This window comes from Rhipicephalus microplus, chromosome X, assembly GCF_043290135.1.
Source record: "Rhipicephalus microplus isolate Deutch F79 chromosome X, USDA_Rmic, whole genome shotgun sequence".
Lineage (NCBI taxonomy): Eukaryota > Metazoa > Arthropoda > Arachnida > Ixodida > Ixodidae > Rhipicephalus > Rhipicephalus microplus.
Window position 1 is genome coordinate 332,436,135 of NC_134710.1, and position 16,693 is coordinate 332,452,827.

The following is a 16,693-nucleotide window of genomic DNA, read 5'->3' on the forward strand; positions in this document are numbered from 1 at the left end:
TGTGTGTGGCTGATTGTACTGTGTAGTACGTTGGTTGATTGGTGACATATTGTACTCAACTATTGTGGAGTGTGCATACTCGTGTATTGTTTTCGATCTGCCATTATTGAGAATATAATTTTGTTTGTTTATCAACTCTCGGTTCTGACTTGTTCTTTGGGCCACAGCCGGCATCTGCTGGCGCGCCAATAAGGACCACTTCTAAATTGTCCACGCTTTCGTGGTGCGGTTCGGGGGGCTGATACTTCGGCTCTTGGAATTAGCCCGGCGATCGCCTCCCTAATTAACGGGACCTGTGTGACAATTAATCTGGCGTCCGCGACAGGACCTTTTGGTGCACAGTGTGTCTAAGGTAGTGAGAAAGAGCCTCGAGTTGTTGATAGTGCTATCGGAACGATTTGGTGTGTTGTTCACTGTTCTCGTTAACGAGTGCAGGAGAGTGTTCCGATAGACTGACTTAGGCAGATACTTTTTGCACGCGGCAAGGTTTTATTTGCGAGACACCATGGATCTCGAAAAGTTAGTAGCTCTTGGTGAGAAGATGGGTCTCTCTGGCGCCGAACTATGGAAGTGGGTCACCCAGAAGAAAAAAGAAGAAAAAGAGAGGGCCAAAGAAGAAAAGGCAGCTGAGCTGGCAAAAGAAAGGTTGGCGGTCGAAAGAGCCAAAGCGGAAAAAGAAGCTGAGTTGGAGAGAGAGAGGTTGGCAGCTGAGAGGGCCAAGGAAGAAAAAGCAGCTGAGTTGGAGAGAGAGAGGTTGACAGCTGCGAGAGAGAAGGAAGAAAGAGAGGCAAAGGAGCGACAGCTGAAGGAAGAAAGAGAGCAACAATTGAAGTTGGAATTGGAGAGAGAAAAGTTGGCAGCTGAAAGGGCGAGAGAAGAAAGAGAGGCAAAGGAGGGACAGCTGAAAGAAGAAAGGGAGCTGCAATTGAAGTTGGAGCTGGAGAAAGAAAGACTGGCAGCTGAGAGGGCGAAAGAAGAAAGAAAGGAAAGGGAACGGCAGCGACAGCACGAGATGGAACTCGAGCGGCTCCGTTTGCAACAGCGAAGTGAAACTCCCGTCCAAGCTAGAGTTGAAAGCAGCGAACGGGAGGACCACGGCTTCCGCTTGAACCCAAGCAAGCTGCTCGTAGCGTTTGGTGAAAGGAAGGACGACCTTGACGCGTACCTTCACCGATTTGAGACGATTGCGAGGAGCCAGTATTGGCCGGAACACCAATGGGCAACTGCTTTGAGTACCTGCTTGAGTGGTGAAGCGCTCAGTGTGTACAGCAGGCTGACGCCGACCGATGCAGCCAACTACGCAAAGGTGACAGCTGCTTTGCTGAAGCGATTTAGATTTACTGTAGAAGGTTTCCGGGACAGATTTCGGACAGGAAAGCCAGCTGATGGTGAGACGGCTACGCAGTATGCCGCCCGACTTTGCCATTATTTCGACAGATGGATTGAACTTTCAGGAACAGCGCAGGAGTACGATGAACTTAGAGAGCTCCTAATTAGAGAACAATTTCTTACTAGTTGCCACCCAAGCCTGTCGCTGTACTTGAAAGAGAGGAAGGATGAGTCACTTGAAGGAATGCTTGAATTGGCTGATCAATTCTTGGAAGCGCATGGTGGAACTAATTTGGCCAAAGTCAAGAAGGAGTGTCCCGATGATTTGAAGAAATTGGCTCCCGAAGAAAAGAAGCGTGCACCAGAGAGCATTTCGCGATGTTTTCTGTGCAACCGAGTGGGTCATCGCGCGAAAAACAGTCGAACGATCTTTACGAGCCCTACGGCAGTAAAATGTTTCAAGTGTGGTCAGACTGGGCACAAAGCAGATGCTTGTCGGAACGGAGTGAGTCAAACTCACCAAGTATCCTGTGTGCAAGTGGCACCGAAATCTGATAATAATGCCATCACCGATCGATTCGTAGAGTTGAAGAATGGGGAGAAAATTCCTATTGTGGGTGCTGTAATGTCAAAACAGCCAACCGGTGTTACGAAGGGAATGCCAACGCTGCCTGGAAAGGTTGCAGGCAAGAAGATTACGGTTCTAAGAGACACCGGTAGCTCCACGGTTATCGTGCGGAGAAATTTGGTACGGGAAAGTGAGTTGACAGGCAGAACGAAACCGGTTTGCCTAATTGACCGTACGGTTCGGATACTTCCCGAAGCAGAGATTGAGGTTGAAACCACGTACTTCAGCGGGAAGGTTACTGCTTTATGTATGACGACCCCCCTTTACGACCTTGTCATCGGAAACATCGAAGGGGCGCGAGGACCGAATGATCCGGAATGTTTGGGAGAAGACCCTAAGATAGAGCCCTCGCCAACCCAGTGACCGCGAGATACAGTGGAGGAGCAGCCCGTGACGGATCTCACTAGAGCCCAAGGTGAAGCTGCGGCGCAAGAGACAGCGAGTGAGAAGACGATCGTGTTGAATGAGTTCACGTGCTGGGCAGCTGGACGTACGTCGGCACGACCCCAACCGACCGACAGTGTAATGGTGACGGAGTTGGCCAGCCAAGCCCAATGCCGTGACATGAACAACCTGGTAAATAAACAGACAGGACCCGTTGAACGTTATGACCCGTTAACGGTGTCGGAAGCGACAACGATGGCTGAGACGCCGCCTCATATATCGTCGTTGGAAAGGGCTCGCCGAAAAAGAACGTGGAAACACAAGAAGAGATCGAGCGAGCACCGCAAGAAAGAGCGCAAGCGCCGCTCAAAGTACACAGGATAAGTGCTGAGGTCGAACCAAAATGTGTTTGGCAGTGCTGAGTGCCATATGTTGTGTTAATATTCTTGTTATCCTGTGTCTCAAGTGTATGTCGAGCGAGTCAAAGTGTTCTGTGCGATGATGTGATGTATAGTGTTGTATAATTGTTGTAAAGACCGAACTTTGTACATTTGTATTGTTTGGAATGTGTGATGAAGTGTTGTAGTCATGTACCTGTGGCTATATTTCATGTGTCGTGGAATTGAATTACAATGAACAGTTGTATTGAGGATCTATTCCGAATGTGAAGTGTCATGAGCGACGGTTTGTGTTACAGTCTTTCAGAGTGTGTGGTGACTGTCCGCGCTCGTTTGTGTGGGTTTGAATATTATGAGATAATATTCTGAAAGTGAGGGGCAGTGTCACAGAACGAGCGCTAAAAATGGGCGCGCCGCCAAATTCTTGCGATAACGCGCGGGAGAGACGCCGGAAGGTCAAAAGAAAAAAAAGAAAACAAACGTCCAAGGCTCCCTGGGCGCGCGCTCTCCCCTCGGAAGCGTGGCTTCGCCGACGAACCTCCTCACCCCACATCGGCGGCCGAGCAAGCCCGCGAAATTTCTAGAACGAAAGAGGCGTGGTCACGCCGGGTTGAGTCATCCATCGCGGAGGGCATTCCAACCGTCTCGCCCTCTCCCCAGCCTTCGCTGCGTATCGCGCCGACGAAATGACGAGAACCTTCTGGAATCTCGCGCGGAGGGTATTTAATCGAGCAGCCGAGACGAGAGAGCAGGAGAAGACGGAAGCTAGCGCCAGAGCGCGTAGGGTATCCCGCCGTGTAGTCGGCGAAGGTTTCGTCCGTAGGGACAAAGCAGAAGAAGACGGAAGTTAGCGCCTGAGCGCGTTGGGTATCCCGCCGTGTAGTCGGCGAAGGTTTTGTCCGTAGCGACAAAGCAGGAGAAGAAGAGAATTTCCACCTGAGGGGTGAAGGCTCGAGCTACAGGCAAGAGCGTGTGTTTACCGCTATCGAGCGAAGACGCGTGGCAACAGCTGCGTGTGTGAAGCCGACGTGTTTCCGGCGAAGAAGTTTGAAGCTTGGAGAGTGGCCATTTGAAGACGCGGGGTTTCCTGGAAGAGAAACTTCGGCGAGGTTTCCTGGAAGAGAAACTTCAGGGGGCAGCGGAACGACAACAACGCTGGATTTTGAGTGAGTGATTCTCGGAAGAGTATCATTCAGACTTTTGTTCCAAGGACTTTGGACTGAATAGGTTTTCTATCTCTTTAGTCTTTAAGTGTCTTGGTTGTTAAATGCATGCGACTGCATTGTAGTGTGAATTGTTGTCTGTGTCCGTTTTTTTGAGTGTGGCTGATTGTACTGTGTAGTACGTTGGTTGATTGGTGACATATTGTACTCAACTATTGTGGAGTGTGCATACTCGTGTATTGTTTTCGATCTGCCATTATTGAGAATATAATTTTGTTTGTTTATCAACTCTCGGCTCTGACTTGTTCTTTGGGCCACAGCCGGCGTCTGCTGGCGCGCCAATAAGGACCACTTCTAAATTGTCCACGCTTTCGTGGTGCGGTTCGGGGGCCGATACTTCGGCTCTTGGAATTAGCCCGGCGATCGCCTCCCTAATTAACGGGACCTGTGTGACAACTTCACAAGAAAAAAAACTACAGAGTAAACAATAGAGATCAATCTTTCAAAGTGGTGCAGTCTTGCAAACCAGTCTCCGGCATATGCGTAAGAACTATAAATTTGTGTTAGACGTTGGAGAAAGTATTGCGGTATAATCACGGGTGACAAGATATATACTAAAAGATCGGAAAATGTACGGCGTCCTCCTAATGCAAGACTCTTTAATTGACGAACCTTTCTCAATGGTAGTAATGGAAGCTGCTTAGGCAATTTTTAGGTGTTCATCATCCCTCAAGCTTGATGATATAATGTAAGCCGCCGTACGTCATCTCAATCCTAATGCATATATTATCCTACCACATAATTTAGGTGCCTCAAGGGGTGATGTTGCCTCCATATGAATGGAGACGCCGCAAGCGTGTGCTTCTTTTTAAAGTGAAAAAAGGGCTCCTCTCCTACTAACCTGATATCCACTGGTTGCTATCATTATACCTATTTTGGTAAGCTAACCGAAGTTATAATTATCACGTACCTTGAATTTTTTTCATGTCGCTTGACTTTGCATCATGTCGCTTGACAACGCAGCGTTATTCAGTCGACAATAGGGTCGACCTTAGGCCTCAGATTAAGTAATAGTAGTCAGCCAAGTGCATCTCCGTAGCGCTCATTCTATTGGTGGCAAGATTGGTCTATAGGTGGCACCACCGTCTCCGCGGAGTCTAGATAGGCGGTTTAGCAATATCTACGCTCCTCTCTGCTCAATCGGTGCACGAAGTCTACGCAACGTTACCATTAACAGCGAGTTAAGCGCATTATGTCTTTCAAAGGGATACTCACCGTGAATGACTGTTTGTTTTCCGCCTGCTACGCACGTGACTGAACTAATTATTTACTTTTTTGTCATCTGCATACAACCTAAAAAGAGCGAAAACAAGATCGTAGCAAGCCCGCATATCTGTGCGATGAGTTCAGTGCCACCATTTGCCCTTACACGCTAATGTTTTTTTTTGCCGGATTCTGTTTTTTTTATTATTATTCAGATACCCTAAAGACCCAGAGGGCATTACATAGGGGGAAGGTTAACAGTGATTGGGGCCAATTATTACAAAACACTAAACAATACAATAGAAATACATGAAAAGAGTAAGTAAAAACAGAAACGTTTGAAAGTAAACAATGGCTAAAGAAAAACAATCATAACAAGAAAAGCAACCACGATTCAAACATTGAACGATAACTAGTATTTTCATCAGAGGGAGAACACAAGTCTTGATAACGATTAGCTTCGAGTTTGAGGAATGACTTTACATGATTAACAAAAGATTCGTGATCGACAATGTGAGCGATGTCAGTAGGCAGAACGTTCCATGCACGAATGGCGATGAGAAGTGGCGAGTGATAGAACAGATTAGTGCGAGCGAAAATGGGTTCAATTTTATGCTGGTGATCTAGTCATGAATATATATGTCGAGCTGGCCTAATAAACACAGGTGGCGACTCCGCTCGATCTCGCAGCCAACAGACGCGCGGACCAACCACGTTGACGCTTCTCACGGACTCAATATTGACGTGCTTTTGACAGCTGACGCCAGAAGCTGAACATTTCGGTGAATTCGGAAATACTTGACTCAAAAAAGAGCGTTTTCGTACTTAGCGAGCATTGGCCATCTATACATGACTACACGAGCCTTAGAAACCCACAAGATCTGGTTTTGATCCATGTTTCATTCAACCCCTTTTTAGGCTTCGGTTAGGAAAGTCCCTCTAACAGGCTAAGTATTGCACAAAACATGTGCAATTGCTCTTCAGGAGTAGCTCACCCACATGTACATATACGCACGATTACAAAAGAGAGCAACGCTCACGTCTCACTGTCTTCAGTGACAAGGAAATTTGCTTTCAACCGAAAATGGTCGCTTTCAAACGAAAATAGGTGACATGTTCTCCAGTATGCCTTCATCTGAGTCCTACTGTAACACCTGATCAAACTTGACCGCATGAATTATTGTTACAATGCTTCCTACTGAGAGTTGCATACAGTAATACTAACTGATTTCTAATGCACACGGTAGACACTGCCAGCTGCAACACCTGCGACACAAAAGAAACTATATAACATCTTATATGAATGCTCTGCATGCAATGATAATAAGCTTGTTCCTCTTTGAAGAGCAGTTAGTAATATCTCTGACAGTGGGCTTTCAAGGGGGGCTGGGGGGGGATTTTATTATCATAAGTATATAGATGCGCTTCTTGATGCACACAGACGGGCTGAAACGCGCGTAACGGACTGGACACCGAATGCTTTTTTTTTTCTATGGAGTGAGAGCATCCGTTTGTATGCATAGTGTGAACCTTGCTTCTCCTCCTAACCTGTCAATCCCAGTGCACTGTTTCCAACCACAACCAGCCTTTCCATTACAGCTCTCTTCAGTCAATTTCCGGGTATATAAAAACAGCTATAGATGGCGTCTACAGAAAGCACGTGTAAATTTCAGACTCAAGGTAAAATATTGAAGCAGGTAACATATTTAAATACCACTACGTGATTCTGTCATTACTAATAGCACCAAACAAAACAGAGGAGGTCACAGCACTTCTCGTTGTACTGACGAATGTAACCTTGTACTCACTGCATCTTCATGTAAAAACAGTTAACTTCGATCACACATTTTAAGCAACCTGAACCTGCAATTTCAGGGCCACGAAACGACGGCAGTGGGTTTGACGTATCTGCTGTACATTTTAGGACTCCACCAAGATGTCCAGGATAAAGTTGTCGACGAAATCTACTCAATATTTCACGAAAACGTGGAACGTGATGTGACTAGAGAAGACGCTTCACTCATGAAGTACCTCGAGTGCGTTATCAAGGTGTGTTTCACAAGTGAAGACTTTTTCTGCCTGTTTCGTGGTGTAAAGTGATGTGAACTAATCGAGCCTAATAATTTAGCTCAATAGATTCAGTTCACGCAAGTGTAATCTTAAAAGTAACACATTGTAAAGCATATTCTAGATTTTAGCAGTTCCCCTTTCTGTGAATCCTTGTATACGAGGAGGAGCTCTATTCTGTCTAACATCAAACTTAGCCAATGTGTTAAGCTTTCTAACACAGTGATGGCACCAAAGCTTATGCACTACTGTTGAACAGGAAAGCATACCATTTGAAGGCTTATTACTGCCGGTGATATGTTTGAACTATTGGTTAGCACTGCTTTACTAAAAATGACTTCGCATGCCTTCGTGGTTTGAAAAAAAAAACTTACCACCTGCAGATACGCAAGGTGTACAAGGAAAAAGTATGTTTTCACGCATTCAGACTTGTCTGCTAACATTGGAGACAGCCTACAATGGAGAGGTATCCTTCACATGAGCTTCGAAGATTTATGATGTATACAAGTAGCCTTATATCGTTCTAAAAATACTAAGTTAACCCCACGTTTTGCGAAACTACCTCTCTTCATCCCACCGCCACCACCACATAACCCCCCCCCCCCCCAACAAAAATGACTCCACAGTGTTGATAGTACAGCCATCTGCGTCAGTCATTTTGGTCTCTCTCTCACGTGCTATGCTTCACTCTGAATTTTGTTTTTGTCACAGGAGTCTCAAAGAATATTCACGATACTGCCAATCTATGGCCGGAAAGTACAAGAGGATTTCAATGTGGGTGAGTAAGCTTGTACGAGAACCCGTGTGGTACATTGTAAAGAATAAAACGACATTTTGCACAGCAACTACTGTACAGTACAGAGCTGTAGTTGAAGGGCAGGGAAGAAAGGAAGGCAGGCTGAACTCATCGGGATACGGCCCTATGCATCCGTGCCGTTGCTGTAGCAACCGTAACCGTGGGGAATGTACCGTCCTTTCTGGGAGCTTTGTCTTTCGTATTTCAGTTATTTCAATTGCAATTACATGGTCACTCTCCACTGGATTTTGCCACCGGCGAGCACCATCTCACATCGCAAATATATATATATATATATATAAATATATATATATATATATATATATATATATATATATATATATATATATATATATATATATATATATATATATATATATATATATATATATGTGTGTGTGTGTGTGTGTGTGTGTGTGTTGAAAATATTTGTGTGTTTGTGTGCGTGCGCACCACGTGTGTGTGTGTGTGTGTGTGTGTGTGTGTGTGTGTGTGTGTGTGTGTGTGTGTGTGTGTGTGTGTGTGTGTGTGTGTGTGTGTGTGTGTGTGAAACGCAATAAAGAAAAATAACTAGCACTTTGAATCGAACATCCGACCTTGTGGGGGCATGGTGTTAGCCACTGAGACACGAAAGAGCATCTCCATGAAAGCTGAAAGGGCAAGCTATTTATATCTACCACTTACCGCTGGCGATGCCCATGTCCGGGCAATGATCGTGTTTCCAGCATTTCCAGCGAGATGACGCAATGAGCGCCGCGCGTCACGAGACCGTCATGACGCGGCGACGCGCGCTCAGGACTTCACATCCCACGCGTACTTTGCTCCGCGGAGGGGTGGGGAAGATGCTCACACGTACAGGTGCTTATCTCGTGGTGGGGGAAATCGTATGCCCCTGGCTTTCACCGGAACGATTGTGTTGTAGATACCGGGTGCACAAAGGCCACTGCACTTGCTGCACAGTTTCCGTTTGCGAAAAGGGCGCACTTTTCAGACACAGCGAAGTAACAACCGAGACACTTACTCGGGTTCATCTGTAACCGTGAGTACGTTTTGTGCGTTATTTGTGCGGGATAAGCGCTGAACACGTTTTGATGTGCTTACCATTCTTCGCATGACCTTTCAATTTGTTGCTATTTTGTTGATTTTTTTGCTTTTGCGGCAAAGTTGTGACTTCTTTATATTTTTAGCTGCATTTACTCTGTTTTTATGCTCACATGAGTCAATGGCGATGGTTTAACGCGGGCATTTTCGTTAAAAGATCGCTCTCACCACTGCAAAAGATGTACGCCGACGTACTTGTTCACCGACTACTTGCAGTAAAGACAGAGTATACAAAATGACCCTCATTGCACCGGTAAATGCGCCTGTAAATTGTTCCCCTATCCTAGTTTTAATCGGAGTTTAGTGGAATTGTACAAATTTTACATATCTGGCAGGATGTTTTCTGACAACTCTAGCACTGCGCTCTCCATACACAACCCTTATTTCTTTGTCAGTGGCTCAGTGCTCAAAAGAAGGAGCTTAAGGCCCACAAATATTTAAGTTATAACCAGGGCACACACTAAGCACCCTGAAGAGTAACACAAAAAAGCACTAGTTATGAGAGAACTTTGCGATAGTCAACGTATTGTAGATTCACCCATCGTAAAAAAATGATAGTAATCCAGGCCACGACTGGGCACATGCGCAACACAATCAGGGCTTGAGGGTTTCCTTCTGCGTAACACAGACATTACCGAAAAATTTGAAATACCGCAGCAGTTTCAAGAAGTTGTGGTATGGCGATGACTATTATGGTAAACTTGAACTTGTTGCTTTAGGTATACGACGTACGCTTCCGGCCACTGTTAGGGCGAACGTGCGCGCGCAACTACAGCCAGTCCGTCCGCGCGTCGGTGTGGCAGTGTCTGCAGGCGCGGCTTCGTGTCGTCTACTGCAATGCTCACGCTCTTTTTTGCACCGAGCTTGCGTTGCCACGAAACAGACTTTGCTTACAATGTGGCGTATTTCCTGCAGCCAAAACAGCCTTCAGATTTAGTGTCGCTACTTGGAGACCACCAGATTACGAACGCTAGTGAAGTGCTCTTCGTAATAGAAATAATTAGAAAAATACAGTTTCGCAGCTTTGAATTGAAGGTGATAAATAAATATGTTTCAGTGAGAAGTGGCAGAAAATTCTAAATTTCGTAAAAAATACTTGACAAGGCAACGTTAGCACAGACGTTTAGGTGCCGGCGCTAACGAGTGTAGTGAGTACAAGAATTTCGCGTGAATTTTCAGAGGGAGCGTGTTGAGGGTTTGTTCTTGACCATTGGTTTACGGTCTTGATCGCAGGCGTTTGATGGCGTGATTGGTATCATCCGATAATATAAAAATAGTAGGACTTTTCAGTTTAAAACATAAACATGAATAATTAAATTGCAACTGTTTCGCATACACTCAAAAAAAAGGTTGGTATATTCACTAAGTACTAGCCCGTTACTGGTTACAGAATCCACTAACCAGCTAGTAAATGCAGCTAGTAAAAGTAACCCTAGTGAAATACACTACCTCGTTGGTCTCGTAACATACACTAGCCCAAAGACTTACAGGCTGGGTGAAAGCACTACGTGGTTGGGTAGTTAAAGTTACTACCTAGTTGGTAAATGAATAGTGCTAATTCGAGTGGTTAATTCATTACTAAGTTGTTAGTAACCCCCGCAAACAAAGGTTTAGCCTATTTTGTTAATAGTTCGTGGACGTAGCCATATCAATATGATTTTATTAGAAAAGTATAGGCTAAAAACGAATTCACATGGCGGTCGTAAATTATTAATGGCTTTTAATTACATCATATATCTATACTGAGGTAAGTGTGCAGCACAGCAACATACTATAGAGAATTGACCACACGATCATATGATGAAATCATATTCACATGTGTATGATCAAATGTGAAGCTCATATGCTCATATGGACTCATATGAGCATATGATATGCTCATATGAGTCCATAGGAATATGCACATATGAGTGCATAGGAGCATATGATCCTCATGGTCACATGATAATATGCTCATATGAGAACTCATATGAGCAGATCACGAGAGCACGCATGCAAATGCATTTACAAGTGTGTTTAGAAAAAATGTTTAACGATTTAGTGTACTGGGTAGTCAACTATGGGAGATCGTAAAGCCGTCCCAAGAGCCCCACACTTGATAAAGCCGAGTCCTACGGCAAGGAAATCTTTAAGACTTGGAAGTATTAGAATTCTACCGTAGCAGCAGCTTGAAGACTAAATATACCCCTGCTTTGGGACCGCACACCTCGTACTGGTTAGCAGTCACAGAATGTATAAGATAATTGTTGTATTATGTGCATCATCATTTACCCTTATATTTACTTATGTGTGCACCATTACGTAGCATGAAACTTCTATTCCAAGGTAGTCAAGAAATAATAGAGCTTGCCTAAAGTTTACTTACGATTTCGCCATTAAGGCAAAATGTACTGCGGTATCTACGACAGATCTGGCAACGTAAGCGGCTTCGTACTTGCTTAGCTAAAAACACTAAGAAAGGTTCCCTGGTTAGTAACGGCTAAAGTTGCTAGCTGTACTAGCCGGTGGCTAGTAAAAGTATGTTGTGAAGGTAGTAAAATACTCCAGAAACTATTAAACAAACGCGTTTACTAACTGATTATTAAATTTTTTTCTAAGAGTGTACAACTGATCAAAAGAGAATATACACAAATATCTCGCCTTTTTGTCGCGATAGCAATAAAACAACACATTGGAGCTTTGTAAATCAAAGAAGAGTAGTTCGAAAGGCGTTTCAAGAACGATAATAGCGAAAACTTTTTATGGTTGAAACAAAATTACTATCTGACCCGGCAAATATTTCTTGGTGACGTCGCAGCTAGAAGGTGAACTAAATTGCGAGTCGGATTTTATGCGACACCAAATCAACACAGATCGCGGCTTTCTGATAAATTCGATCTTGAGCGTTCTTTAGCTTCAGTAACAGGTGGCGTCTCCGGCAGCGTAAATGAAAGCCCTCATCACGCTGGCTGGGAGCTGTACAGGACGCGCAAAGCGGCTGCTGATGGCTCTACGCTGCTCCCCTTCTGTTTCTACAGTGGTCCACAGTGCATCCGCCGAGAGTCGAAGGAGCAGCCGGTGTAACATTGACGCTTTCACGGTGCCCCACCTGCTCTCAATAATATTGAGGTCTGGAAATTGCACACGCCGCTCAAGAATTTTCCACATGTCGAGACTCCATGGTGATGCTCCAACTTTTTTGGTGTTGTGAAAAAAAGTCACAGCGTTGCCGCAAAGGCGAAGCAATGAATGCGATAGCAACGAATCGGAAGGTCACGCGTAGAATGTCAAGCCGATCGAAACGTGCCCCGCGTTTCTCACGCACAAATAACGCAAGAAACGTGCTAGGTACAGATGAACGCGAATTAGCGTGGCAGTTGTTACTTCGCCGTGTCTGAAAAACGCGCTGTTTTCACAAATAGAGACTGTGCAGCAATCGCAGTGACCTTTGTGCGCCTGGTAACTACAACGACATTGTTCCGGCGAAACCCAATGGCTAGCCAAAACGTACGATCCTCACAAATGCAAGATAAGGGCGCGTGATCGAGCGTACACACCTTTATTCTATACGCGTGGGATATGAGTGCGTGCCGCTGCGGCGTGACTATGTGACGACGTGCGCTCATTGCGCCATCTTTCTGGTAATGCTGAAAACACGATAGCCCCCCCCCCCCGAAATTCCCGGCATCAGCGGTAAGTTGTGGATATAACTATCTAGCCGTGTGAACGTTCTGGGACGTGCTTTTCCATATCTCAGTGGTTAACGCCTCGCACTCACGTCTCAGTGGTCCGAAGTTTCATTCCGTGCGCCGGTGTCTTTTTCTGGAGTTTTTTTTTTATTTCTAGCGCTTTTATATATATAGATAGATACGTATTCATATACGGTGAGTGACGCCAGTGGTGAAATCCAACCAAGAGGGTCCATATAATTGCTATCGCAATAATAAAGTTCTGTTGGTGACATGACATTATCCAGGACTTAACAGCACATGTCAGCGGTAAATTTGTTCTCTATCCTCACTAAGGTTCCCCGGCCTCCCAAGTGGAGTGTGCCTCACACACTCAGAGGTGAATGACCACTCGCTGCTACCCGCTGGATGAATTCAGGCATAATCCAAGGGAAAAGGAATATTTTTGGGAAGCCTAGCTTTCTTATAGAAGAAAAACAATACAAAATTGTGCACCTGTTTGGACTTCCTGATAGGCATGAACACGCTCAGTAAACGTGTAGAAATTTTAAGAAGTGTATTTAAACTTTTGTAGCACAAAAGTCTGTGTGCCTACGTATGCGAGCTTTCACCACCCTTTTTCACGATGAGAAATGTTGGAGTAATGTGCAGAATTGAGTTTTGAGCCGAGATAAAAACTAGCGATGCAATTTCATGAAAGAATTGGTTGTACTCACGTATTCCACGCTTACTGCCGCAAACAATGCGTGGCCTGGCTGTGGGAACATTGTATTTCAAGTTTCCATAATATTTACTATCACTATATTTTGAAACGAAAAAGATTGGATATTACGCCTTATAAGTAGTGCACATGATGTTGATGGCATACTAAATTTTCTTCTAAACTTACTACGCACAAATTTCTCGACTCACGTGAGCTGTTTCTTACCGGCAGTTGTTCAAGGTCCAGACGCACCGCCTTTGGTCCCACCCTGTGGTAAATACTGACTAGTTGGTTAGAATCGCATTTTCCTACTCGTCGGTCTAGTCTTCATGTTCGTGGGCCAACACTAGGCCCTTTTCTTTGTTGTCGACCACCTCTTGGCTTTGGACAGCTTTCCTGTTTTACAGCGAAAGCTATTACGAGATCACAACTCGGGTCACGCGCGGTGCCATAGTAGCCCGCTGCCACCACCGCCGATTTCCGTAACAACTATCGCACGAAATAAGAAAAGAACTTAGTACCAAGGACACAGTGGGGCTCGAGCCCGGGTACGCCGCGTGCCAGCTCAATATTCTACCACTGAGCCACGCCGGTGCTTGGTACCTGTTCGCAAACTTGCCTTAAACAGACTTATGTCGGGAAAAAATAGCTTTAATATGAGCAATAAAGCGTTTTAAAACAGCTAAAGAACAACCAGGCATCTCACAGTGCGAATAGCGTAACGAGTGGGTCGTCCAATGCTCCAACCCATTACAAAAGCTTGGTCTTGATAATTTATTAACTGTGGCGCCTACCCACTTCTGGCATAACTCCTCATCGTCGTCAGCCACTGCATGAACAATAGACAATATTCCTTGCAAATATTTAGCGGATACCACGCTTCTCAGAAAAATGACGAAGGATGGCGTGGCGAATGCCGGCCTACTATACCCAGAATGCCAGCCTATTGCCCACTTTTCCAAGATCTTGAGCGGCAAATGGTTCTTCTAATGAAGGAATTCTGCATTCGACGTAACTGCCTACTCCACTAAATAAAGATTTATGTAATATAACTTTTCTTAATGCTGTATAAATGATGTATTTAACCCTTTTAAGATGCCTGCCGCTACATAAAAAGCAAATGGGAAGACTGCGAGCAAATAACGCCTTTTCGTAATTTTTTTAAATTATTGCACATGTTTCTTTAAGCACCCTATAAGCACATTGGTCATGAAATGATGTGGGTGAGGGGAAACAGGGAAAAGATAATTCTAACAATTCTATGTTGTGCACTGAAAAACGAAAACGTCATGTTACACGTGAAAGATATCAAAGTTCATTGGCAAGAAGTGCTATTGAAGGCGCACTCAATCATATAAATTCTTTTTTGTCAACGCTATAGGCCTCAAATATTGCCCCTGCTCGTTGGTCACTAGAACGCCTTAGTTTTTTTTTTCATTGGTCAAAAGTACATGGCAATCACATATGGAGCTGTACGCTGGTAATAGGCTGCCAACAGAACCCTTCAATGTATTTCAGTGTTGTCTAATGGGGTCACATACACACCGAACAATTAGGCCGATGTGGCACCCAACGACCCCATGAAAGGGTATTTCAAAGATTACATTATTTGAGTAATCAACAAACATTTTTGCGCGTTTTTTATCACACGCACGAGGCCCTGTGTCGTCCCTGTTTACCTTATTGCACATACCAGAGACATTTTTGCAGAGAAAACAACAGTAACGCCTGCATTCGTACTACCTTTCTTTTTATACTATGTGCTACCTTCGTGCTATACCTTTCTTATATTTTGTGTAAATAAGAAATGGCCACCATTCTTGAAGACGAACTCTCTACTTGATGATCATCTCTCTCTCTTTTTTTCGCTGTTTTATGTCTGCTAAAACATCTTCTGCTCTTGAAGGCAGTAAATTGTTTAGGGGAAGCCTGCCATATGCAGTCGGAGCCTCTTCGAGTCAAAGCTGTTGTGCTTGGCCACTCTCTGCTTTGTGTCTTCTGGTTGCCGTTGTTTCTCGTTTCCTTGGACATGTACCGGTCGGCTCAAATAGGCACTCTAATGTATATCTTTTAACACCCCCGGATTTGGATGCCAAGTGTGGTTCGATGGAAAAAAAAAGGAACCTACTCTTCACCTTGTCGATTTGTTTTTTCACTATGAATGTGAAGTAATGTTTTGCAACCACACGCATTTATTCCTTTGTAATCGATGTGAATTTCGCCTTACAAGTTTGTCCTACGGTCGTATTATGCCCATCAAAAATTGATATTTTAACATTCCCGGTGGTAAGGGTGGAAATAATAGCCATGAACATACTCTTCGCCATGAAGCGGTGGCCAATAGTCGGAGCGTTTTCGTTGCAATCATGTATTGCACCATCCATTACAGTCTAGTATTTTGGCTCCCTTTCTATCTCTCGTACTTGTCCTGCTTCTTAAAAGCTTCGGTTTCGACAATCTCCTCTTCTCTACGTCCATAACGACTACTTTTCTATAAATCTCATCGGTGCTTATTCTCCCGCCATACTCAGCACTTGTCTTACTGGCATCAAATGCTGATTGCGTCAAAACCAGAGGTGCGCTTTGTGCGAGTCTTGTGACATGAATAGCAACGAGTTAAACTACGATATTGTCAGCCTATAGTTTCCAGATTTTCTCGCCCTGGACACATGGCTCACTTTTTTGTGAATACTTGCACCGGCATGCTTCAATACTCCGGTAGTCAGCTCGTGCTTCGAATAGCGATAAAGCGCAGGTCTCTCTGTAAAATACCAATTTTCCCTTTACAATTTTTTTCGTATTTTTTATCTGCACCTTTGAAAGCCGCTATTGTCTTTCTGTTTACAAACTTTCTGGGCAATCCACCGTCTTTGTTTCTATTTTATTCTTTTATTTTCTGCTTTTGACCCAACGTCGTCTATTTGCACGTTTTATTACTCTGCTAGTGGCTGCGAACTCCTTTGATTCCTTGTTCAATTATTCCCACACCCTGCTTTCAAGTTACATGCATTTCTGCACACTACTAGCCTCTTTATCTTTCAATAGTTTTCCTTATTTTTTTCAAACCAAACTTTGCTTGGAGCTTCTTCCTCTTCTAACGAAGCTTAACACATATTCGCTTGGGCTCCCTATTTGTGGTTCTTGCGTCAATGGAATGATGTCGCCGCCTAACGGGGAAAGTCAGAACCTTAAG

The 16,693-nt window shown here is 44.4% G+C and overlaps 1 protein-coding gene across 1 annotated transcript in view; it reads left to right on the forward strand.

The window, feature by feature from the left end:
* Positions 1–16,693, forward strand: part of LOC119161241 (cytochrome P450 4c3) — a 100,474-nt gene that overhangs the window by 64,680 nt on the left and 19,101 nt on the right. The window contains exons 8-9 of the mRNA XM_037413615.2: positions 7,041–7,214; positions 7,944–8,010. Of these exons, the coding sequence (XP_037269512.2) occupies positions 7,041–7,214; positions 7,944–8,010 (241 nt within the window). The remainder of the gene's footprint in view (positions 1–7,040; positions 7,215–7,943; positions 8,011–16,693) is intronic.